The sequence below is a fragment of the Stegodyphus dumicola genome, chromosome 4, assembly GCF_044657685.1.
Source record: "Stegodyphus dumicola isolate Sdum_Otavi_A_Nest chromosome 4, ASM4465768v1".
In the NCBI taxonomy this organism is placed as follows: Eukaryota; Metazoa; Arthropoda; class Arachnida; order Araneae; family Eresidae; genus Stegodyphus; species Stegodyphus dumicola.
This window is the reverse complement of record NC_140771.1, coordinates 36,915,335-36,943,293: the sequence shown is the minus strand read 5'-3', so window position 1 is coordinate 36,943,293 and position 27,959 is coordinate 36,915,335. Positions and strand designations below refer to the sequence as shown.

The 27,959-nt window shown below is 32.3% G+C and overlaps 1 protein-coding gene across 1 annotated transcript in view; it reads right to left on the bottom strand.

The window, feature by feature from the left end:
* Positions 1 to 2,022: 2,022 nt before the first annotated feature.
* The window catches only part of LOC118183108 (homeobox protein EMX1-like), a 147,045-nt gene continuing 121,108 nt past the window's right edge, over positions 2,023 to 27,959 (bottom strand). The window contains exon 3 of the mRNA XM_035352537.2: positions 2,023 to 4,412. Coding sequence (XP_035208428.1) covers positions 4,137 to 4,412 — 276 coding nt within the window. The 3' untranslated portion in view covers positions 2,023 to 4,136. The remainder of the gene's footprint in view (positions 4,413 to 27,959) is intronic.

Below are 27,959 nucleotides of genomic sequence, written 5' to 3'. Positions count from 1 at the left end.
ATTTCTTTGCTTCTGATGAAAACGGACTTGCATCCGGTTGCCTTCCAAATCCATAGAGCCTTGACTAAAATCTATGCCAAATACAAGTTTTTTGCTTTGATAATTTTTTAATTAAAGCATATTCCCTTATGTGCTTATATTTGTTTTTAGTAAGCCTTTTTTTAGATGTTAGCTTTTAGTCCAAAAGGGCAATTTGCCCAGAAGGACTATTTATTTCGTTTTGACATTTTGCGTCGATTCACGATAAGCGTGTTGTTTCACTTTTCAAACTGTTACCACCAAATATTATCGCCTTCTACTATATTTAAAGAAATTAAATAATTAAGAATCTGCATGAATGTATGTATGTTTCTCGCATTGTGATAAAACAACGGTACCTAGAGCCATCAAAATTTGAATAACGTTATCTTCCATAGAATATGCGCATGTGGAAGCCCTAATTTAAATTTGGAATTTGTTTTATTATCAATTTCATATTTTGTAATATTTCAACGAATTTTTTATTAACAAACTGAACAATTTTAAAGCGAGCGATGGCAACACTGTACCGGGGGGGGGACGTTTTTATCTCCAGCGCGAGAAACTCTGTTTCGGAAATTCTAAGGATATGCTCATTTTAAAATTATTTTGCGATATTGCTCTGGAATTAAATTTTATGGTTTAAGTGCGAAGAACATAATATTTAATAAATAAAAGTAATACACAAAATCTTAAAAAAACCGTCCCTTTGGACGTAATTTAAAATCTGAAACCTTTCAGATTTTATTTAATTTGATATTCTATTCCATTTTAATTTAACACTTTTTATTTACACTGATTAACCTAAATGTAAACCTGAAACTATTAAATTTGATACTAAAATATCTAGACAGAGATGTATTCACGTGTATCTTTCTGATCTTAGCTCTTATTGGTTTTCGAGACCTAAACTAGCATAATGAAATAAAATTTTGCGTTCACGGCTAAAACATTAAATAACAAAACGTTTAAGACATGATGTACAAATTTCAGAGTAAAGGGACTTATGATTGTTGCTGGTTTTTCATGTAAAGGCAAATTAAAAAATAAAGAGATTGGAGAAAAATGTTAAGATCAGCTTCACATATTATCAAGAACACATTTTATACCCAATATTCAAATATAAAATATCTTCTCCTGACGCACAGTACCATCGATCACCAGAACTGCATCAAGACAAAGTAAGCAGCCTCACCTCAAAACCCACTGGTAATATCCTGGAGGAAATGGAACAAGAAACAAGTATAAAAACCATGCCCTTTACTCATATCCCTACTAAATATCCTATACATCTCCCATGGATATCCTATATATCTCCCATATTGGGCTTTTGGACTTTAGAAAAGTAGATTGTCCAAACGTCGGACTACATACCTCCTTGGACTTTGGAAAGCTGTTCAAGAGGAATGGGATAAAATACCGAAACTAAAAATGGCTTGATTATCTTGGAAATAACGCTGCAGGGAAGAATTATCAAGTAGAACATTTAAAACATTAGTGAGTTATCAAGTAGATGGAATACGATAAAAACACGATGGAAACAAAATGGCCATCGCGGACCTTCATACACCATTACCAGCCAAGAAAAATGAAACAAACAAAAAAAGACAGGTGATAAAAGTTACCGCATCAACGTGACCATTCCTATATCGCGGTGTGATAAATTGATGGTCTATATACAATAAGCGTAATAACAATAATGATAATATAATAAATATTCGAAAGGGAAAAAATCTTCTAATTACTCACAATTATATCAAGTAGTTATCAAGTAGAACATTTAAAACTCAAAACTTTCGGGTAATATATGCTATATATACAATGAAAATCGTCTAAAAAATGTGAGAACAGCCTGTATACTGAGCAAATACTGGTACAAATAATGTATAAATAGTTTACTAAAATAAATAATTTATATGTTTTAACAGATTTCACAAACAAGCTTAATTTTATTAGGAAAAAGGCAGGTGCTTAAAACGCAGAGTGAAAAAGCAAAATAAAATCCACAGTTTAATATTGTTTATTTGGCATGGAAAATAGTTTACACTTAAACAATAAACATGAAATTAAGTGCGTCTACATCGCTAACTTTTATCATCACTTAAGTTTCACACAACTTTTTGTCCTGAAATTGAAACGCATATCTCAGTTTCCTTTTATAAGTCCTTTAAAAAAACAATAATCCTTAGCTATATAACATTTACAAAATTCGCGCACCAAAGACAAATTTTGCTTATTTCTGGACACTGATAAAATGATTCATATCGTCCATATTCATCATTTATAATCCTATAATTGTCCATCCTAATGTCCAGAAATTAAATTGCTATAAGGAAGAAATCATCGATATTAGTTCTGAGATAAAAGTATATTTGCAGTGATAAAAGTTAATGCATTTTAAAATTTGTATTCTGTTTCATTTGGCAGAGATAATTCTTATGGTAAGAATTTTATTTGGCAGTTATCTGCAATGTGTTTAAAAAATTCATAAACATTGTCTATTAGTTTTGAGGCAGAAAATTTCAAACAGGTTTGGAATACTGTCAAATAATTTAAGCTTATTTATGTTCAATTTATCATATTATTAATAATATATATTTGCTCAATAAATTGTTTGTAGTTCTTACTTTTAATCATAAGTTTTCTTGCCTTAGATGCAATACAATGTAATAAGCAACAACACGTATGAACTTAAAACGAGTTGTTTTGTTTCAGCCCATGATTTTTTTCAAGAATTGTCTAAAAAAAATCTTATGCAATTGAAAGTACTGTGGAAAAGGCTTTTAACCTATCCATATTGAACAAAATGTGTGTTTAAAGGTACTCGTTAAAATATGGGAAAGGAATTAATTTATTCATCAGCATTCTCTTTCAGACAGTTAATATTCTAATTCCGTAAAACCTAGAAATATCTAAAAAATTTGGCTACTTTTTTTTAATTAAACAAACAAATAAAGAAAGAGATATCTGTCTATATAACCCATTCTTGAGATATTCTGTACTTAACGTTAAATAATGATTAATGGAAAAAAATGTAGGATGTATGTCTAATATTGAAAAGTCCTTACTAAGGACTAAGTTTCCTGACTGCTAATTACTGTTGCTTATAAAACTGAATGCAATATTAAAAAAACAGGAATGAAGAATGCAACATATGGGAATATGAATTGTAGAATGCTATGTTGCATGGGAGTATGCATATGAAAATATGAATCGTGGAAGATAGCCAGAAAACTTTTTTATAAATTGTCGACATATTTGCCTTTTTATACATTTTAAGAAAATATTGAAGTAGTTTCCAGTTAATGTCCCTTATGGAATTAATACTTTTTATTTTATTTACTAATAAAAAGTGTTCGTCTGGAAAGTAGCCAATGTTTTATTTAAAATAAGACTTCGGACTTGAATAAAGAAACTGGAAGTAAAAAAATATAAATTGTGACATTGTTTCAGTAAGATTCATTAATAATTAACGTTACTGATTATACCCATGATGTCTTTTTCTTCAACCCTGTTTAAGTGTGTTTTCAAGCAGAAGTTTTTAAAGAAGTCGTCTGTGTGACCAAAGAATTTCTTAACTGAAAATAATTTCCATGGAAGAGAAATCTTGCAAACAGATGAATTCTTAAACAAGTAATCCTCTCCATACAGAAGAAATTCTCAGACTCTTTCCTTTAAAGTAAGAAACTAACTGAAAGTCATTTTCTGGCAGATAGGTGGAAGCCAGTTATTTCTAAGGAGAATTCGACGGTGCATTACTTCCAGACAGAAAGTTTCTTATAACCGGGAACCAACTCGAGCCATACAGACTCAACACTGGAAAAAAAAAAAAAAAATCAATGAACAGAGGTAGCAGTGAAATTTTGTTCTTCGTATTGCTTAATAATGTTGCTATGCTGCCTGGTAGTTTTTTCTTCGAGTTCTCCACTTATTCTTTCCCATAAATATCCCCTATCAATTCGAAATATCTGTATCAATGCAGCACAATGTAATTCATTTTGTCCAAATTTAAAACAGTCTCTAAGAATTGTCAAAATGTCCTTGTTTTTATATTAGTCTTTACAAAGTTATGAAACTGCAGGGATTATGAGAAATGTTTATTTAAATATGGCGGCGTTTCACGTCGATAGTGGCGCCATCTCGGGAGATTCCGGAGCACTTTCTATTTCCACCATAGATCCGTCATCCGAGATAGGTGAAGAGGGCGCATCTTCCCCGTTCTGCCAGTTATGCTTATTGGCATATTCGTGGCTTCCTGCAGAGTGCGAGTGATGGTGTTTTGATTCGCCTGATGATGCGGATGATGATGATTTCTCCGTCTGTCTGCTAGTCTGCTCCTCCTCTTGTTTCTGGCGCTTGTGCTTCGTACGTCGATTCTGGAACCAAACTTTCACCTAAAATGAAAAGGGAAATATGCTGTTGAAAAATACCAGTTTGAGTACCACATAAAAATTTCACATAAAACTGTATTACAAAATAATGACAGTCACGGTCACAGAGTACAGTAGTTACAGTAAAGTAATTTGTAATATAAAAATTTCTTAGCTAATTTTCAATTCCGATTTTGATAACATTTACCATATTTTTGTAAAGTGACAAGCATGAAAGTCATTTCCCCCCCCCCAGAGACCAAGCGTTAACACAGAAGGGCTATAAATTTCAAAACAGCATTTTGCGCCGATTCACTTTTCAAACTGTTGCCACCAAATATTATCGCCATCTATTATATTTAAAGAAACTAAATAATGAAGAATCTGCATCAATGCATGAATTTTTCTCGTATTATGAAAAAACAACGGTTCCTAAAGCCATCAAATTTTGAATGACATAATCCTTCAACTGAAAATGGGCACTTGGAAACCCGAAATTTTGAATTTCGATTTTGTTTTATCTATTTAAAAGTTTGTAAAAACGAATTTTTGATTAACAACCTCAACGATTTCAAAACGAGAAATGGCAACACTGTACGGAAAAGAAAAATTATCTCCAGCGCGCGAGACTGTATATCGGGAATGCTAAAGATATGCTATTTTTAAATATTTCGTGATATGGCTGTTGAATTGAGTTTTATGGTTTCAGTGCGAAAAACATGGCATTTAATAAATAAAGGTAATACACAAAACGTTTAAAAACTGCCCCTCTAGAAGTAATATGAAATATGAAAGTTTTAGTTTTTTTCCTTCTTAAAGGATACACGTCGAGAATTCATAGACCTTTCATGAAATATTTCTTTGAAATGTGCTTTTTTCGAGTTTGTTGTTAAACATCAACGAACCATGTCTTTCGTACATAAATTTTTAATTTAATGAAAATATCCTTATTTTAGGGAAATCTTGTTGAGCGGAGATGTGTTCAGATCTTTCAATTAAACAGCTGACGTCTTCTAAACATATTCTTTCAAAAATGCCTGTTCTGCCAAAAATGCCTTTGAGATAAATTTTGAAATGGATGCTTAAAGAATAGTTTTGAATGAGAATTGATTAAGATGTTGCATTTAAGCGTTGAACCATTTCTCGATATACCCAGAATTTAGCAGATTATGAAAAGCATTTCTAAAAGTGGATAAAAGGCAAGATGATTTCATTTTCTTCGAAGTTGGCAATCGAAAATTCCATACAATATAAAATTAGCTAATGATTATTTTAGCTAATTAACAACGGTATTGTCACATTACAGACTACAATCATCTAAGTTGATTTCTTGAGGTCTTTAATAGGCTACCATCATATCGACATAATTACAGAAATCATTCTACAATTTAATGGAAACCCAAATGAGTAATTATAACAGTTTCTGCGAATGAGTTGCTTCGTTTTACCGAGTGTGAGATAGATAATAAATACAATTTCCACTTAATATCTGAATTGATCCGATCTCGATGCATTCCTTTCCTTGCGGGCTGCAAAACTTGATACATTAGTTTGGTTTGTTTTGGGTTTCAGGGCCCAAAGTCCCATTTAGCATATCTTGCGCCGAATACAAGACAATATGTGAAAGCCCATACTTCATAATATCAATACTTCTGTGAATTAATTAGAATGCCGGTAATATATTTAGGAGGGAACAGCGTTTTCATCAGATTTAGCGTGATAATAAGCTGATTCTACTACATGTTTTGCAACAGCTATAATTTAGTGATTGAAACGATCACAAGTGTATACATTTATGAAAACGTCACTTTGGTGCAAGCTATAAATCTTAATGCCCTTGTACATTAAGATGTGCCCTTAAATGTGCGCAATTAAACTGAAAGTGTTTACAATCTGTTAGACGGCCAACCAACCGGGACAGTGGTTAGCGAAGTTGACTGCCGTACCTAAGGACCAGGGTTTGAATCCCGGAAAAGTCATGGATGTTTGTAAATGTATAGTATCTGTGTGACATGGGGGGCACTCTCGGGCCCGTCCCCCCGAATGTTCTCCATCAGAATTAGGGGCAGAACTGAGCAATGTCGTGCTATCACCTGTATGGTGCTCGAGGCTCTTGCCAATGGCAGGCGCAGTTTTTCACTCCTTACCATGATGAATTTCATGGGTTTATTCTGATGTTACTGTCAGACAAGTGATATCCTTGCCATGAGGAATTTCATGGGTTTATTCTGATGTTACTGTCAGAAAAGTGATATCTTTGCCATTAGGAATTTCATGGATTTATTCTGATGTTACTGTCAGACAAGTGATATCCTTGCCATGATGAATTTCATGGGTTTATTCTGATGTTACTGTCAGACAAGTGATATCCTTGCCATGAGGAATTTCATGGGTTTATTCTGATGTTACTGTCCGACAAGTGATATCTTTGCCATTAGGAATTTCATGGATTTATTCTGATGTTACTGTCAGACAAGTGATATCCTTGCCATGATGAATTTCATGGGTTTATTCTGATGTCACTGTCAGACAAGTGATATCCTGCCATGAGGAATTTCATGGGTTTATTCTGATGTTACTGTCCGACAAGTGATATCTTTGCCATTAGGAATTTCATGGATTGATTCTGATGTTACTGTCAGACAAGTGATATCCTGCCATGAGGAATTTCATGGGTTTATTCTGATGTTACTGTCCGACAAGTGATATCTTTGCCATTAGGAATTTCATGGATTTATTCTGATGTTACTGTCAGACAAGTGATATCCTTGCCATGATGAATTTCATGGGTTTATTCTGATGTTACTGTCAGACAAGTCATATTAGTCAGAACAACAACAACACAACATAATCTGTTAGGCAAAGGACTCGGCAAATTAAGCCAGAATGCTGCCATTCTCGTGTAAACTCAAACGGATTTTTTGCTGGTGATGACGAAAGAAGCAGAAATAATCCTAATCGGCAATAAAACGAAATGCCGTTTGTAGATGGATTGCAACAATAAAATTAAAGAGGTGATAACTGTGTCTTTTCCTTTTCGTACTGTTTTGTAGTTATTACTAAACTTTTCTGCTATGAAAGGACTACTTTTCATGAATTTCCTATTTCATACCTTTATTACTTACGCAAATAGCATGGGTGAGAAAAGCAATAAATGGCATAAAATAGTAATATTAAAGAGAAAATGCATCTGTTTGCAATGTGGAATGATATACTATACACGAAAAGATTTTCTGAAACTAGAAAAATTCAGATAATAAGGAAAAAATGGAAGGGGAATAGAAGAAGAACGAACTGCATTTGGAAAAATTCAGATTACAAATTTTAAAAAATTTAGCATTAAAATTTTGAAAATTTCCCCAAAAATGTTTAAAAAATCAAAAAGTATATAAAAAAAAATGGCTCAGCAGCGGCCGAGCGGTAAAATCGCTGAACGCTGGTTATTCTAATCTGGGTTCGAATCCAGGAGAACGGGCTGGCTGCATGGGCGTTTTCGTGGTTCTCCCCACGTGCGACGTTACACAAGCCAGTTTCCCTTAGAAAGTTCTCCATAAATGCATCCCTTCCCTCAGGCAGATATATTAAAAAGAAATTGCATCTTAATTTTGGCAGGCATCAGTTTAACACTTGAAGTAGTTATAAACTATGTCACTTTGATGGGTCTGATAGTTTAAGAATTCGCTGTCAGCTTAATTTTTCAATTAGTTGAACATATAAAATGGTAATCGTTTACTTAAAATGTGCTATTCAAACCAGCAAAGCTAAATGGTATGAAAATAATATGTTATGATATTATTTCATTATAAATTAACACCATGTGGAGACTTGTACATGTATTTAATAAAGAAGAGACTTCGTTCTTCAAGACGTAGCTTCGCATTGATTAACTGGATCCTTAGTGCATGAAGTTTGCAACAAAAATTTCTTTCAAATGGAAATATATATATATATATATATACATATTTTTCCAAAAAGCGAAATCCATAAACGCCTCGAAGAAGTGTTTAAAAATACTAACAATCGGTGCATAGTATCTTAACGTAACTTTTCCTTTGAAATGAATAGGACAAGAGGTGTAAAAAGTTCTCAAGTCATAGGCTATAAAAACGTTTTTAAAAACTTTAACTGATTTTCTCGCAATTAATAATCTTAGAATTCAGCTAATAAGACTTTTATTGTCAAAAAACCAATCTTTTTCATCTGTAACCTAAGAAAAAAATTCACAGAAATTTCAGAGATTCAAGAAGATTGTCTACATTAAATTTCATTTTATTTTTAATGTTAAAGGTTTGGCCTTGAATTTCATTTACTGGTTAAAAAACTGCGTTGTCAAAAACCTCATTTACAGTTGTTAATTATGCCTGTGTACGATATTATGCTCCTAAGGAGAATTTTTCGTGCTCAGTAATGTTCATATTTACTGCCAATATCTCACTGATTAGCAGAAATTTGGAAGGCAGCCATCAAAGTAACCATATCTGTTTGGAACTACATGGTCCTAAGAAGCAGCCGGACAATTCAATTCCATTCTATTCCGTTCCGTCCAAGCTCAATGACCCTTGAAACCACACCAGTACCGGTCGAAACCGGAACTGCATTAAGGAACTGGCCATAATGGCCAAGACGTCCCACTTTCAGGACTGCGTTTCCTGGAGTCCAAGACGAGGGGCAGAGAGTACATTTAAGAGGCTTCGGAAGTGGACAGCCGCGAAAGTATGGGGAAGGTTTAAGTTACGTTATCCAGTTACAACTTCATTACGAAAGGATGTGGGATGTTATGGTAACTGTAGATTTTAAGGGTTACTTTTTTTTCGACGGGCAGCAATTTTTCACAAACCTTTTTTTCTCCCCCCCCCGGTATGTGTATCTATGGCATCATTATTTGTTTCTTCGATGCAAGAGAGCTATTAAATTGATTTATTTGCCAGCTTGAAACGTCTTTTGGATGTGTTCCAACGAAAAGAACGACAAATACTGAATAAATGCATTTATATAGCACATAAGTAAAGCTTTTACGTAGAGATATAGCTCGTTTATTTAGGGGAAGGGCAGCAGCTTTTGCGTGTGATGTAATAACAAGTGAATGCTTAATAAATTGCTAATTTAATCCTCAATCGATTTATATATAAAACACCACTTTCGTAATGTGTAAATAAATGTCCTCCAAAGCAAAGCTTTATGATATCCTAAAAGCTGCTTGAATTTTTTTTTTACATAATTCTAATATTTACAAAGCTATTAAGTAATTATTACAAAGAAATTAATGTAATAATGCTTGTAATATTAATTAAAGCTATTAATTAATATTACAAAGAAATTAATTAATAAAGATGAAAAAATGCCCAGTTGGCTGAATTTGGGATTCAGCATTTAATTGCGTACACGTGAAGCTGTAAATTTTACATTATTTAAATTAATTAATTTACATTATTAATTTTACATTGTAACTGTACTGTAAATTACATTATTATTTTCGCTGTAAATTTGATATTATTTAAAAAATAATAAAATATTTAAAAAATTAAAAACTTTCTTGTAAGAATTAACTTTTAAACTTCTAAACTATCAAGCGGATAAGTCTACTGAGTACGGGGGTTTAAATCCCGGTGAATGGACTGCCTCGGTTTTGTTGATTTCCTAATGTTTTACATCTACAAGAGTTAGTTTTGTTGAAAAATCTCAGAGGAAAGTATCCTGAGGCAGATAGTCGTCTCGCGATCTTTTTTTTTTTTTTTTTATGGGATAACACAAGACAAAAAATTTCTTCAAAAATACAAATGCGGCAAAGTTGCCTGAATTAAATTAAACATATTATTATCTTGTAATACTATTCGTAGTTCAAAATAAGTATTGTAAATAAAAGATTTTTGAAACGTACCATTCGGTTTCATCCTTTGCTTATAGAAATAGACAAACCTGAGAGATATATTTCTTACGTTTAGAAAAATTTTACCACAGTCGCAATGAGTTGGGGGTCCAATAATGCTTTTTCGTTGGAAGTACCAAATCGACGCATGCTGCTCTCTAATGGAACACCCCCACCCCCCAATTGATCGAGCATACAAGTAAAAGAATTAATCCTTAGCTAATCACTTAACCTTTTAAATACTAGTAACTATATGAACTTTGGAAATTTCCTTACCATTGCCAATGAATTCATGCACATTTTTGTGCGTTATCATTTAGCATGTCGATGAACTGATGTTCAGTATTGAGGTTTGAATATAGACCATGCTTACATGCCTACACTTGGCAGAAAAGTAAAGGTTTTTTAGAAATCAAGGAAATGAAATCCAGATTCCATTCTCATGCACAGGTTTTACAAATTGCTTTAATTTCGAAAATATTTAAACAAGTAAAACTTTTTCGACGATTGTTAATCTAGTACAATTAATTTATCAGTGGAAAGTTCCAGCGGTTGAACAAAACGAACGGGCTGGCTACAGCTTGTTTTTCATGGTTTTCTCCGTGTTAAAGGGAATCAAAGTCTGTAAAAAAACCCTCCAGGAAGCATCCCCTCTATGAGACAAGATAGCTATTAAGTACTGTACTACGTTCGAATAATCTAACCTAACCGTTAGTGTCTCAAGGATTCAAATCCGTATGGAAAGAGTCTTTTTTTTTTAGTCCAAAGAAACAATTTGCCCAGAAGAACTATTAATTTCGTTTTGCCATTTCTGCGTTAGTTCACTATAAATGTCGGTTCACTTTTCAAATTGTTGCCACCAAATATTATCGCCTTCTATTAATTTAAAGAAATTAAATAATTAAGAATCTGTATGAATGTATGTATGTTTCTCGCATTGTGATAAAACAACGGTACCTAGAGCCATCAAAATTTGAATAACGTTATCTTCTATAGAATATGCACATGTGGAAGCCCTAATTTGAATTTGAAATTTGTTTTATTATCGATTTCCTATTTTATAACACTTTAACGGATTTTTTATTAACAAGCTAAACGATTTTAAAGCGAGCAATGGCAACATTTTACGGAAAGAAAAAAAAATTATCTCCAGCTCGCGACTGTGTATGCCAACTTAAATAAATATAAAAGTTAACTTCGACTCGCTGCTAGTTTCAAATGAAAAGATTCGTGTTTTTTAAACCAAAATTATGCCTTCATTTTTCTCATCGTTTACTATATCGAAATGAATCCAGCCTTTTCTTTTGATATCTATACCAATAAAAGACTATATTTTATTGGTAATTAAATTTAAGACTGAGTTGACAGGAATAAAAATTTGTGGGATTATGTTAGATTTGATTTAAGAAAGCTAAATAAAATGTGATCTGTACAAAGAAAAAGAAAGAATTGATGTACAACAACGACGACAAAAATAATAATAGTAAGAGGGAAATAATAATAATAGTTAGAGATCTTAAGCACACCCTTAGAGATAAACTAAATTACAGAAGTAATTATCGAAAAGATATCAATATTAGGCTAATTTTAATTGAGAAAGCATGACTCACGATTTTGGATTTATATTGACTATATATATATATAGAGAGAGAGAGAGAGAGAGCCAATACAAATCCAATAATATATATTATTTATATAACAATATAGCAAGCGTCGAATTTTGCTTAGGCTTACATTTGAAATCGATGTGACTTTTTTTATGTAGCATTTATTAAATTTCTCTTGTATGGCATAATACTACGAATTTTGTTGTTTAATAGGTTGGTAAACGATAATTTGTTGTAAATTTTAATGCTTTTTTGACTCGCGAAATCAGAATACAAGTTTATGTTCCTCCAATAAGAAATTTTTGTTCGGATTTGGAGAGTGACATGAAAGAAAAATCATTTGAAGCCAATGAATTAAATTGTATTTTACAGGACAAAGTCTATCAGCTAACCTTTAACTGTTATCTGCAAGTATACATTACAGATACGGTTATATCATAGATGTGCGCTGATGTGAATGCTACTAAGAATAGGAGATAGAATAAGGATCTTTATCCTGATGTAGTGACGACTCTGAGACGCAGTTCCAGGGATAATATTTCAAATATGCAAACATAAAACTATCGAAATAATAGGATGACAGAAGGGTAAACTGCCACACTAGTGAAAAACGAAATCAAGAAATTAAATCAAACTATGTACAACATGATTATGAAAAATCAAACTATAGAATTCTATACAGAGTTCTAAATTCTAAAAATTAAGAAACAGAGTTATGGTCAGCTAATGGATGAGTAGCGAATGGTCTAATAAACTTACCGTCTTCCAGTACTGCATAATTGACTAATGAGGACTAGAGCCTTAGCAAAGCAGTTTTCGTTCGTATTTCTAATTTAATATGATTAATTTAAAGGAAATAACTAAAAAAGTACATATGCAAAATAAAAATATATTTCAATGTTTTTGGTTATTGAATCAGAATATGCAAAATAAAAATACATTTCTATGTTTTTGATAATTAAATCAGAATGATCTAGTACCTACATGTATAATACTTCGTACAAAATTCTTCAGTGATCATTTTTCTTTAGCTATTGTCACGTTTATACTCTTTATATGTTTCTTTAATTTAGTTCTGATTATTATAATGAAAACTACCCATTGAAATATTTATGATTCACAAGAACATGTAGTCATTAGAGATAATGCGAAGCACCTTTTTAGGGGGGTATAATTTGCAGTTTATATCTTTCGGGGTAGCTGCTGCCCAGGCTGGGAAGGTATAGCATAGGATAGGCCTGATATTTATTAGATATAAAGCATAGAATGGGCCTGATATTTATAGATATAAAGTTCTTTTGCTCCTAAGGTCCAGATTTGATCTGAACCCAAGTAAGAATACGCACTATAGTCTTTTACCTCCTCTTTTGTGATATGGCTTCGCAAACTTCAAGGCTAGCAAGCAAATTTTTTCACCGAAAGAGCCAGCTTGGCACCATTCAGCGAACCTTCAGTGTCAAACAAGCAACCTAAAGTGTCGATAAGCTCCACCGTATAAACATCTTCAATAGCATCAATTTATTTTTCATCAAATCGCGTTAGGGACCCACCGCGCAACAGCCGTGCAAATCAATATAAAAATTATCCTAGGAAAAGGAGGGGGGAGATTATCCCTGCAACCAATAGCAGATCGAGATAATATTTAGAGAAGGATATGAAAGAACTGCCTCCTGATCCTGTGATCCCGAACCTCATTTCAATAAGCCATATGGTGTAGTGGTTCTGCCGCCTTTTTGTCTGAAACGATGTAAAAGTGGTGCGATGTAAATCTCGAAGGTGGTGGTGTTCATTGTCATCCCCTAGACCCCCCGAAAACATTCGACGTCGAACATCCTGATTCGAGGCCATGAATAGAAATTGAAGAGGGTGGCAACAATGAGTTTTTTCATTACTGTTATTTTTTTCGGGTTCCTTTGAAGGATACGATGTTTGAAAGAGATTTAGAAACACAGAAGGTTTCAATATTTGTATCGAGTTTCAATAACACGATTGGTAGTTACAGGAAAGGTTGCATATTGTGAAACATAATTAGAACTAACGGAATTTAGGCATTTAATACAATCTAGTTGTAAATTCTCCTCACCTGGTTAAGTATTTTAGCTTTGGAACATTTACTGATAAGCTCTTCTTTTCAGACAGTAGAAAAATATTGTACTACTAAGATAAAATAATTATTTTAAAAATCTGATCATAGGTCTTTGTTTTGGAGATTCTGTAAAATTACTTAATTAATTATGCTGAATTACTCCTATCGAAAATCGAAATCGTGTATGATTAATTTATCTCCGATCAAGAAAATGTGAAATTTTTCGAGCTTAAGTTATAAACTAAATTACAGAAGTAATTATCGTATTTACTTGTGTAGTTTAGATTATAATCTGTAATTTAGTAATTTATAATCTGTAATTCTGTAATCTGTAATTTAGTTTAATTATGTTAATTAAAAAAGTTTATCTTCAGAAATTTTTTTTAACCTTTATCTTTTTTCCCCCCCTAACAGTTTTATTTTTACGAATATTTTACTGAACATTTGTGGCAACAGTTAAACAAATAAAAAGCAAGCCTGACACCACGATCGCAGCCTCATATCAGACAACAGACTAGTTCTTCACAAATAAACAACATCACTGAAAAATCCTGAAAATGTATGCTATGCAATAAAAATATGAATACAGCTTTCCTTTATTTCTGTGTATGTGCGTATGTTTCATCTGATTCTCGTTAATTATCGAGTCACCTCTTACTATTTGAATTAAGCAAGGGTAGGCAAACGAAACAATGCGTATAACGAAAATACAGGGTAAAAATTAATATGCGAGTAAATAATCTCATTCTATTAAAAAGTAATTAAATAATCAATAATACATATTCCATGTAAGTAAATTGACAGAATAAAAAGTCGGAATTCAACACAGAAAAAAAATTAATGTTTTTACCTTCGTTATAAATGTAGAAAACATAAAATTTATAATTAACGGTGATGCAATGGTAAAACATTATTCTATTAAAGTAATTCATCTTAAATTAACTTAACAGTTGATATTTGCACTCATATTTGCAAAACATTATCGAATGTAGTTTCAGAGTTCCGTGTTGTCGGTTTGTGCGTTAGCATTCATCAAACAACTGATTATTAATTTTATGATAATCGGTTTATATAATTATTAAAAACAACATGAATAGCCTTTCAAAATAAGAACACTATAAGCATTTCGAAGGTTACCACCTTCGGTATAACCTCTTTTCGATAATAAAAATGCATCCTATATATACTAGGTGTAAAAGGGCAAATACCTGGGACTGACAGGTATGGTAATTAAAGATAATCATCGGGAAATTTAAAAAAAAAATCTGAAAGGTTTCAGATTTTAATTACGTCTAAAGGAGCGTTTATTTAACATTTTGTGTGTTACTTTTATTTATTAAATATCATATTCTTCGCCCTTAAACCATAAAATTCAGTTCAACAGCAATATAGCAAAATAATTTTAAAATGAGTATATCTTTAGAATTCCCGATACACAGTCTCGCGCGCTGGAGATAAAAAATGCTTTTCTGTACAACGTTGCCACTGCTCGCGTTGAAATCCTTCAGTTTGTTAATCAAAAATTCGTCAAAGTTTTATAAAATATGAAAGCGATAATGAAACAACTTCCAAATTTCAAATTTGGCTTCTCGAAGCAAATATTCGCAGGAGGTTTACGTTATTCACAATTTGATGATTCTAAGTACCGTTGTTTTATCATAATGAGACAAACATACGTACATTTATGCAGATTCTTAATTATTTAGTTTCTTTAAATATAATACAGGGCGATAATATTTGGTGGCAACAATTTGAAAAGTAAAACAACGCTTGTAGTGAATCAACGCAAAATGCCAAAACGCAATTAATAGTCCTTTTAGGCAAACTGCCTCTTTCGACTAAAAACAGACGATAAATATGAACCACGTAAAACGAAAGTTACAATCAAAAGTTTTGAAAGTTCCTTCCAAATCTTCTTGGGTGTACTTTTTTTTTTTTTTTTTTTTTTTTTTTTTTTGTGACGTTGATGTTCAGCAAAATATAGATTACTTACCCAGAATAGCCGAAATTCGTCCGTGAATGATATTTACCTAAATTCAGAAGATGGGATTTAAAAATGACTGACTGATATGATTTAAGATGCAAAAACTTTGATTGCAATATTTATTAAAATGTTAACCCTTGCTATTAATGGTCAAGTATGCAGTCATAAAAAAGATAAACGAAATAATAATCAGAGGATGTAAATATCAGAAAATAAATTTCACGCAGAAAATTGGTTAAGAGAACCAATAATTCGGTGGAAAAATTTTGCTTCATAAGGACCTCATGCATCTATTTATACAGGTTTTTAATTTATTTACTAAAACTGTATTAACAGAAAATGTTTCTGTAAAATAAATACAAATGTTATTATGACCATAATGAGATATATAATTAATTAATATAATAATTTAATTATTATATAATTAGAATATAATAGGATTGATTAGAATATACTTAACTAACCCAAATAAAAGAATGAAATAAGTAATTCAAATAAAGGCATCAATTATTTAAGCTTTCAGTGCTCAAAATTTATTTATTTTGGATTCTGCAGTTGAAGGATTGAAAGAACGTTGCGATGCTGACTCAGCAGACGATAAAAAGGCTCTAATATAGAGACCACCCCCGGTCTCTTTCACAGCAACATAATTTCTTCCCCCCCCCAACCCCCAAATCCGGTGCACATGGCTTGACTCCCAAACGTTCGTACGAATCGTTCAATCACGGGGACTAATAAGAAGCTAACGAAGCGCTAACGGTGCGGAACCACCGCCGACAAATCACCGTCGACCCCCGGGATTAGGGCCGACGCGAACGCTGGGTAGGATATGCGGTAATTGCGTCGTACGGCTTGGGAAAGAGGCCAAGTGAAAAATAGTACACATTGCTAACGAGAGATGGCGCTGCATGTTCCCAGAAAAAATTTTTTTCCTTGGAGTTTTTGTTCGCAAATGTAGTAAACGTAATTAAGAAAGCTCATTTAAAACAGATTATCTTTCCGCCCATTCCAGTCCCTCAAAAGGTAGCATTATATTTTATTACGCAGTTCTTTTAAAAACGATTGTTGATGCTGTAATAGCAAAAATATAATAAATTCAGAAAATTCAATGAGATTCAGAAAAAAGAAGCATTCTCTCAATTTCCATATCATATTAACTAATCTAAACAAGGTGTTCATATACCTCTTAGTAAACACTCTTACATGCTGAAAATATATATATTTTTTTAATTAAAAGAAAAATGTGTAAAAAAGAAATTCATGGTAGTCTTTGATTTGTATGAGAATAATAATACAATTGTATAATTTCTTTTTAACTCATGCTTAAAGGAATGCTGCATAGTAAGTTTAAAAAGTCGAAGTGTTTTGTCTCGTAACATAGATTAAAAGATGCAACTTCTTCACGCAAATTTGATTTTCGTCCTTTATTGATGAATGTCACCTTCGTTGGAGCGTTTTGTTTCTGGTTGTTATAATGCATCCTATTTTGGTACTTACGTATTATCGCAACCAGGTTGGCGCGATTTGTGAGTTTGAGTAAAAAAGTATGAATAGAAAGAAAATGTACATTTATTAATTACAGATAATTTTTAATACAGTTTTTTATATTATTTTGTTTACTCTACTTACGACAACCTTATGTTAATTTATTAAAGCGAGGTGTGCGTAATTCGTAGATTCGTTCATTGCCTACATTGTGCCATTCGTAGATGTTTTTTTAAGTTAAAACATGTCGCTGTGTACATGGATTCTTGTCAAATATTTTTGGTTAGAAACTTTACGTTTTTGTTATCTAAATTTTTTGTTTTTGTTTCGGATTTTTAGCTTAAACCGTGTGTTCAAAACGTAGTTTTTGCATGTGCGAAAACCGCGTTTTTGGAGACATTTTAGGCTTAAAGTTCGAAATTTAGGTGACATGTTTTAACTTAAAAAAAAATCTACGAATGGCACAATGTAGGCTACGAACTACGCACACCTCGCTTTAATAAATTAACATAAGGTTGCCGTAAGTATGGTCGCCAAATTTGGCGATTTATGCGAATTTTGGCCTGGTTGTGTTAATACGTAAGTACCCATATTTTATATATTTTTTACGAATCAGTGCTTTACAAATTTAAGAATTAAAAAATATAATTTGTTTGTTATTGAAATTTTAGAAATATCTTGTAAGTTACAAGTTTCTACAAACTTCAGCAAATACATTAAATTTTATATCAAGTACGATAGTAAAAAATGTTATCCAAATATGACTGAAAATGAGGAGACCATGACATAGTCAAGAATAATTAATTTGCATGCAAGTGGTTGGTTCTTCCTACACTCTAGTGCGGCTTTCCTAGTACTGAAATAATACTATATCTTGCTATGGATATAATTTGGTACTTACACGTATTATTGCAACCACCTTAGTAGAAGTCGCCAAATATGACTGAAAATGAGGAGACCATGACATAGTCAAGAATAATTAATTTGCATGCAAGTGGTTGGTTCTTCCTACACTCTAGTCCGGCTTTCCTAGTACTGAAATAATACTATATCTTGCTATGGATATAATTTGGTACTTACACGTATTATTGCAACCACCTTAGTAGAAGTCGCCAAGTTTCACCTTAGTAGAAGTCACCAGACTCTAGCAACCATGCGCCCCCCAGCGGCCGAGCGGTAAAGACGCTGAACACTGTTAGTTCGGTCCGAGGTTCGAATCCCGCGAACAGTCTGGCTGTATGGGCGTTTTCGTGGTTTTCCCCGTGCGTATATGAACCAGTTTCCCTTAGAAAGTCCTCCACGAAGGCATCCCTCCCTTTAGACAGATAATCCAATCCAAAGTATAAGGTGTGAAAATGTTTTGTGTACACATTTTTATTACGTAGTATATAGATTTAACTGACGTAATTATCAATTAATTATGAATAATTAAGTGAATTCTTTATTATTGCTTAACTATTACATTGTTTTTCTGCAGTAATTTCCTTTTTTGCTCTCTTCTTTATTTTATTTATTTATTTATTTATTTTTTCACTCTCTTTTCGGCCTATCAGCGGCAGACCAGTAAAGTCGCTGAATGCTGGTACTTCGGTCCAGGGCTCGAATCTCGGCGAACAAGTTGCATGGAAGGTTTCATGATTTTCCCCACGTGTAAAGTAGACACGAGTCAGTTTCCTTTACAGAGTCCTTCATGAAGGCATCCTTCTCCTTTGGCAGAGCCCTCAAGCGCTTTGCCATAATTAAGTAAAACCTATCTGTCTGTAGTAAGCTATATGCCCCAACTTGATACTGTGATGGTAGTCATATTTTATTTGATTCTTACTAATCTAAATTTATGTGGAAATGTTAGTATAAAGACAAAAACCCATTTGAGCAAATATTAGACGACATAATTGCCTAGTAGTGATCCTTAGATAAAATGTGTTATTTTTGCCTCTTATAACAGTATTCTTATTTTCAGAGTTAATAAAAGACTTATATCTCTTATAACAGTACGTCTGTTATTAAAAGTATTCAATACAAAAATTTTAGAACATGTCGTTCTATTTTAGTTCTTAGTTTATTGAAGTAAGAACTTAAGAGACACGTTTCTTATGTTCGCCAACATTTTACCACAATGTTGTACTACAACAGTCATGGGTTATTATTATTATTATTTTGTCAGACCGCAATGCCTTAAAATATGAAATTTAACTAGGACAGAATTGAATGTGTTTTCAAATAAAAGAAACTGAGGATTTAGATCTCCTTATTACATTAACTATATAAGGTATTTCTCCCGCCTTCTTAGCATACCTTCGTGGTGTTAATGGTCAGCACACTTGACGCGTATTCGAGAGGTCCGTGGTTCGAGCCCCGGCGAGGGCATTGCTCATTTTTCATCTTTCCTGCTTCGAAACAACCTAATATCTCTACAACTGTCAAACAAGTTGGCAAAAGCACATCATAAGATTAAAGATAAAGTACTATAATTTATAATTACCTATTTATATTAATTTTGTGAGAAAGTATTCACAAATGTTAGTGATTTTCATTCCGCATTGTGTTGCCAAAATGCTGGATCAAAATCCCGTCTCCGAAAACAGACTTAAAACGCAAAGCAAATTCCTAAAGAAACACCGTATCGTTAATCCCAGTTTAAGACCGTGATGCATGGATACTTCTCAGCTCCCCGTTACAAGGGGAGGAAGCTGATTTAATTTGAATCTCTCAAATGGCGTAAATTTAAGCATCTCGTTAACAAGAGTGGAGCGCAGCGTCTGTAAATCCTTCTCGAAACGAGGCTGTCTAATTCAGTCGTATCATGGGGGACAATTGCTAGGAAAATGTAGAGCTGGCACAATAGCCCTTCAACCCCCCCTGCCTACTCTCTCTGGATGAAGTTTGACAGGCGGGGAAAAGGCATGTCCGACCCTATTCAGGGAAATAGAATAACGATCAAGTGGAGAGAGAACTCTGACTTGACCTTTTCGGATGGGAATAATGTCAGAATCCTAGATTTCTGCAGTTATCACCAATTTGGCGACTTTTATCGTTACATAAATGACAAAGAAGAAAATGCTCACAGACACGATTTGAGTTATTAAGGATTTGTTTCAACTCTCCGCAATCAAGGTAAATAACAGGACCTGATTAATAGAAATTCTTTCAGGGGTATCCAACAATACCTTCTCTTATATCCGTGAGCAAAAAATAGTAATATAAGGGACTTAGAAAATAATATAAAGGACTTATAGGATAGCAATAGGATGGCAATCAGGCTGTGGAGAAACTCACACAAATTTTTTCATTTTATAAGTGCATACGAATATTGGGTTTGCACTATTCTGTTTTGTAGGATGAGGTCATCTGCTGTGACTTTTTTATTACTTATGTTTATAATGGAGTAGCAGTTTTAATTTCGAGGATTTTGCTTTGACATTTCGGATAACTGATGCAATACGCTTAATTTTTAGGCTGTCTTTGCGTCCGAGAGGTTTTTTTTCTCCTCTCCTCCTAAACTTATTACTTTTTTTTTTTCTTTCTTTTTCCTTTTGTACATGTGCAGATAAAATTATTATTAATACTAATTTCAATATAATATAAGCTAAAAATAATAGTCTATTTACTACATGCATAAAATTTATAGGAATACTGTAATAAAATGAAAAAAAAATATCAATAGGCAAAATAAAATAATTATCTTCTCGAGATTTAAGTAAAGCAGTGGTTGTTAAATACTTAGAAGCTATTGCGCAAGAGTTCGATTTCTTTCTAGAGTATGGTTTAGAAATTTCTATCTAGAGTTTGGTCTATAGGTAGGTTACTGAAATATGGAAAAGCGGGTTATTGGAGTATGGTGAGAGCTAATTTCCTAAGGAAAAGGAAGGGCTTTCTAAGGGAAATTGGCTTGTATTGACGTTACACAATACATATTACAGATCAGTGATACTTATCATCGGGGAAACTGCGAGAATTAACAGCGCAGCTGATCCATTCGCCTAGGTTCGAACCTAGCGAACTACCAATATGAAGCTGTCTTAGCCACTCCGGCCACTTTTTGATGTATGATACAAAGATGCAAATTGAACAAATGAATACCAATAATTACAAAATGACATAGATTAGTGCCTCGATACGAGACTGCCACATAGGATACGGGACTTTCGATTTGTAAAAAGAAGTAAACTCTTACGAAACATGATAAAAGAAAAGCGCTATAAAGCGAAGCATACCTACATAAAAGTTGTTTAAACAAAAAAAGAACAATTGCAGTATATGAAGCGAGAACAGTTATATGAAATATCAAACAGACCAACAAAATAAAAATTCTTATAATTCTTTCAGCAGCCGTTTTACTAAATATACCCCCTTCCCAGGAAAGTTAATATAGTTGAAAATCGTTCCAAAAATATTTGAGAGAATTGTGAGATTTTGAAGTTAGTAATTTCAACACATATTTCCTAAGAGTTCGGAACTTTGATCTGGAGACCCTGTCTCCTGAGGGAGTCTAACACTGAACTCCGTGGAGATGACAGAAAAATTATTTAAAGAAGTGCAGACAGAGTTTGTTATTGAAAATAATGTAATGGTCAGTAATGCTATTATAAGCAAGATAGAACTGCAGTGGATAAGTTTACAAAGATTAGTGTGGCTCTAAAGCAGAAAATATTTAATGCACAAGAGTTGCTTTTTTGATAAATTTATTAGAAGCATTGGAAAATAGTTTATTGACGGGCAAATTAGAAGATCGAAAGGAAGTTTCAAAGTTTTAGCATAAAATTATACTTGCATTTGCTGATATTGACAAAGAACAAAGAAATATAGAGAAAAAGACTGTTAAAATGTGGTACAAGATGGGGGGGGGAGAGAAGAAGAATATGTCTTGTTAATTTATCCGACGAAGAGTTCTAATCTTCTGAGATTTTCAGAAATCGCATAGTTTGAGATAAAATCTCAGATGGTGGAAGTTGTAGATCCTATTAAATTAAAAACTGGAATTCAAAATATACGGGAGTTGGTGGTCTTTTTGTGGAATGTTCAAATAAGAATGATATCCATAGTCTTGATGAAGAAATAAAGGTGAACCCGTTATTGAAAGATGATTTGCAGACTATATTTCCTGTAAAGTAGAAATTAAAGATAATATTGTTTGATATCAAAAGTGAAATCATATCAGATCAGATCACAAAGGCCTTACTTTAGGAAAATGAGATCTTTAAAGATGGGGACTGATTTGTTATACCCAATAAAAGGTGAAAACTGCCCATTGCATTGGGTGGCTCAAGTTCAACCAGAAAAGTTCAATTCTCTAGTTGCTTCCGGAAAGGTCAGTTTAAGATGGCTTCGAGTAATAGTAGAAGAATACCTAAATGTACCTAGATGTTTTAAATGTCAAGATTTGGAACAATTTTAATCAAGACATGAAAAGAAACAAACGTGCGCTCGTTGTTCATGATCGGGTCACTATCGTAAGAGTTATTCTAAAGATCCTGAATGTATTAATTGTAAACATGCAAATTTTAAGTTGAAATTTGTGAGGTAGAAGTGAATCATTCTATTATTTAGATTCTAAATGTGTATGTTCAAAGAGACAAGTGAACTGTTAATTCGTAGAACTGATTATAATTCGTAAATACGATTGTCTGAAATTCGTAAATACAATATTTGATGAAATTCAAGTGAAATCAATGTTGTATTCGTAAATAAAATATTTGATGAAATTGATTGTGAATCTAGGCAGACTCTAGATGTGAAATTTAATTTAAGTTGTTAGCATATTTAGTGGGTTAAGTAAACAAATTTGACATACAAGTTATATGAAAATGGCAAAATAAAAATAAATATGTGTGGAAGGAAATATATGATTATGTTTCAAGGACCATGATTGCGGGAACGAGATGTTCACAAGAAGATGATGATCACTAAACAAGATGTTCACATGTTATATTATGTACAATTAATATTGTGAAATTATACTGTATGTTAAATGATGTTCATTGCTTTCTATAGCAATTTAATATAAGTTGTTTGTATTTCAAATTGTACATTTCGTTTAATTAATTATAACAGTTCCAATAAGCTTTGCATATATTTCATCGGCCAGGCAGGTTGAAATACCAGTTTTAATAACCATACTTTTTCGGCTGTACCAATTTGAATAATATTTAATTAGTAAATGCTATTAATGTCGCGCCAAATTTTACGAAGTTAATTAAATAAGAATGGATTTGCTTACTTACTGGCTATTTTCTTTCTTAAATCTAACTGTAATTTAATTTTTGAAAATTTAAGTTGCCGTTTACTTTTTACTACTTTTTTTTTTTTTTTTTTTTTTTTTAATTTCCATTTTTATTAAAGCTTAGACAATTTTGCTTTATTTAATTTTTTTTTCTAATTGTCTTATTCTTAGTACTTGACACTTGAATAGTTCTATTTGAGTACTTTAAGTTGTTACTTTTTAAAATTAAGAATACTCCTTCTTCTTGCTTTAAAATTTTGATTTATTGTCTTTCTTTTATTACTATTTTTAAGATATATTATGCACATATTTTTATTCGAGTCTCTTCGGTGCGGATTATAACTTCGTGATTGCTTTCTTAACATTTCTTTAACATGTTTCTTAATTTTTAATTTTTTTGTATCAAATATATTCTTATTTAATTGTTTTCATTTTAAATTTAAAAGATAATTAATTTTACTGCTTTTCTTTCCAGATCCTCCAGATATAATTCGGATAACTTTTTCGGCAGCTGTTTGACAAAGACCAACGAATGACCAACTGTTATTTATTATTTAATATTTAATGACTATTGTTTTATTTTTGTATTAATTTAATTTAAATTTTCAAGTTTTTAGGTCAAATTGTTTTTAATTTTTCTTTTCTATTATATAGTTTACAACTCTTGGTTGATTTTATTTCTATACGTTTTTTCTTTCTCGTTACACAGTGGAAAAGAAAGAAAGAACGATAAATAAGTGGAATTAGAATAGAATAAATCATTTGGAATTGTAGACTGTTGACTTAGAGAAGGTTCACTGTATTAAAACTATGCAATGTTTTGCTAAATGATTTTCATACAGAGAGCAGTGGTTGAAATCTTCTCCTAATTACTAAAATTAATAATATTTTCTTAATCTTATTTAGCATTAGCAAAATTAATTAATGGAAAGAAAGCCAATAAAATATAATTAAATATCTAAGCTCAATATATGTAAGTATTTAGGTATTCGAATTAAGCATTTCTGTGCATTAGTAATTTCTGTTCTCATAAATTAAATGCACAAACTCTATCAATTTGAAATTTAAATTCATGGATATTTAATCATCAAAGAGCTGTTTGTCCTAGGCTGTAAACATAGGCTTAAAACTAACTTGAAATGCAGCCTTTTAGAAAGGAAAAAAAGGTCTTTCTTTCTTTTTCTTCTTTTAAATCTTCTTTTTCTCTCCCTCCTTCCGTTTAAAAAGTATATCTTTTTATGGGTGGGGGCGGAAAAAAAGCAGAAATTTTTCAAAAAATAGAAGGAGGGAGGAATTATTTCAGTACTGATATTTATACTATATGTCCTCAGAAATTCTGGTCACTTTCAGAAGTGGTCGTCTTACGGAAATGTTCGCTTCTAGAACTTTACCTTTTTACTCATTTCAAGTGTGTTTTTTAAAGCGTACCTGCCCAGCTGGTTGTATTTGTCTATTCAATTTCTTTCTCTCAGTTTCTCCCAAAGTCTACGTTATCGACTGATCATTCAATTGGTTGGTTTAGTCTTGAATTTCTGTTTTTTTACTTTGTTTTTAAGCATTATATTACTTAAATTTATAGATGGAATGTCTCACAGGCAAACGAAACTGCTTTTAAATATATCGAATTCTCCTTCTTCAACCATTGGTATAGAAATATTTCTTTTTATTCCTTATTATTTGAAGCTATAGTCAATGCCTAAAGGCTTGTTTGACTTATATTTCAAAACTAGTATGTCTTGAGAAGTTATTTTTGCGCAAGAAAATCTGTGTTATATACATACTGGAACTCTCAAACCATTAAGAGCCATAAGAGGGCTGCTCAAACTTAATGTCAGTAAGAGCCACATCTTGAGAAGTTATTTTATGTCTTGAGAAGTTATTTTTGCGCAAGAAAATCTGTGTTATATACATACTGGAACTCTCAAACCATTAAGAGCCATAAGAGGGCTGCTCAAACTTAATGTCAGTAAGAGCTACATCTTTGAATTCAGAAAAGTTCGAGAGCCGCAACTAGATATTCCAAATGCCACAGGTAGATACTCCAAATCATTTTAAAAGTAGTGAAATAGGTTTGAAATGGCTCAAATTCTAAACATCATACAATGACAGCTTGCCTTCATGTGAAGATGCGTCAAACATAAAGTGAAATTTTGTGGCGTCTTTGTTTTCTTTAATTACAGCTTGATGCAATAAAAAGTACTCTTTTCCAGTTTTTAATTACTCCGAATTTTTCCGCTATACATTCTTAAAAGTGTTGATCAATCATAGCTTTATAATGCTAGTGAAACTTCAGATTCTTCTTAATTCTGCGCTACAGCAACTCAAATCGTTTTTCTGCTGCCTCAAAATTATCCCGTAATTTCCCTACATGTTCGTTCTAGGACACGTAAGCCGTTATCCTCAAATTTAACGGATTCTTGAAATTTTCTATAAGTAACATCATCTTCTAAGCTGTGGCTGTTATCAGATTCATTAGAAATTCCCAAAGCTTCTAATTGCCGTTAATTCCTCATCAATTAGAACGTCGTGTCAAATTCTAAATTATTTTTTAACTTGTATCAAATTCTGTATGATATTAAATGTTTCTGATGCATTATGTACGCTTTCTGCTCTGCTCACAGACCACCTCAGTTTAGATTCTACTGACACTGATTTCTACCGCCATCTTCTATTGATTTAGAAATTCAGCAGACCTTTCCTGTGAAGCGTCTCCAAGAAGGATCGTTCCTGCCGGGTGTGCAGCGCGTAAAAGTACGCTGGCGGAGAAATTTAGAGGCGGCCGAACAATTGCGATACCATGCCTAAATATTTTAAATTCATTGTAAGTACTTGTCATATGTAAGTACTTTTTATACAATTTGTCTTATGTAGTACTTAGTGAGTATGAAATATAAATTTTATTATTCATTGAGCACTTTTTTTTTTAAATTTGGGGGCGGAAATGTTAGGAAAGTACACTGGCAGCCAATGGCCTAGGAACGGCTTTGTCTACAAGCATCCATTCATCCATGCGTAAAACATCCACAAGCAAATCTAACTTTTAAAGGTTTTCTTTGCAAAAAAATTCTTTAATCAGTACAATTTCTTTTATGTTTTTCAATAATGTTATAAAGTTTGTTCTATAATAAGAAATGAAATAAAATAATTATATTCGGTGATTAATTAATTTAAGTTTAATAATAGAAATGAAATAAGTTAATTACTTTCTTTTGGACATGGAGTAGTTTACCATTTTGCATGCATATAGTTAATTTGCATAAGAGCGGCACCACTCTCTTGCTGAAGTCGCATGCGGCTGACAAGCCACGCTATGGCCACCCCTGAGTTATAGAATTCTCTATTTTACCCAGATTTTCCCCCCTTTATTGTAAAAAGAAGAGAATATTCATTCATGTTATGCTATGTAACCAGTTGGTGGCGATGTAGTGAATATTTTCATTAAACAGGTCACTAAAACAATTTATATAATTTCCCTTTCATAGAAGGTATTGAAATTTATAATTTCTCTGCAAATATTCATTAATTGTCAGTTCGTACTTTCCTTCTTAAGATGATTATCATGATTCCTTTTTATCATTCATCTTACATGAAAGTAAAAAATGCTTTTAGTCATTAAACGTGCACGTGGAGTGTTTCATTGTATGATTTTCGTAAATGCGTACAATATAAAATAGTTTCGATCATCACCAAAGAATGCGTGATGCTATTCTAATCTTATCGCTTTTGAACAATGGTAGTTAGACTGAATTCTGTTTGCATGTGCTGCTTTATTTGCTTTATTTAATTGCCTTTTTACTCATTCCTCAAACTTACTTCAAGTTACAAGAACCATATTTTAAATTACTAAAAAAGTCTTAAAATAGCATTTTGCAATTGTATCACACCGTGACATACAGGTAAACAATTAGACACTTTTTTGTGAACTGCATTTTTTTTTAATCGCTACCATTATAGTTCATGGAAACTGGTTCTTTTTCCGAGTCCTGAATTTCATTTAAAGCAAATTCAACTCATTTTTCTTTTGATTCGAAATGAAAAAAATTAATGTTAAAACGATATTGTACAATCATTCAGAGGAAAATGAATAGAAAATGTACACGATGATTTAAAAGTCAGTAAATATTTTAAAAGAATGTTTTCAGTGAACGTACAAAAAATAATAGCTCAATTAGTAGAGAAGTCATAAAATTACAGTTTTTTTAAAGGAAATTATATGCAAAGTTTCAGCTATAATCATATTTAGTAATTGGCGAATTATACTTTAGAACGTTGAATTGCCATCCCCTTTCCCGATTCACAAGTAATATGTTCTAAGATTTACAA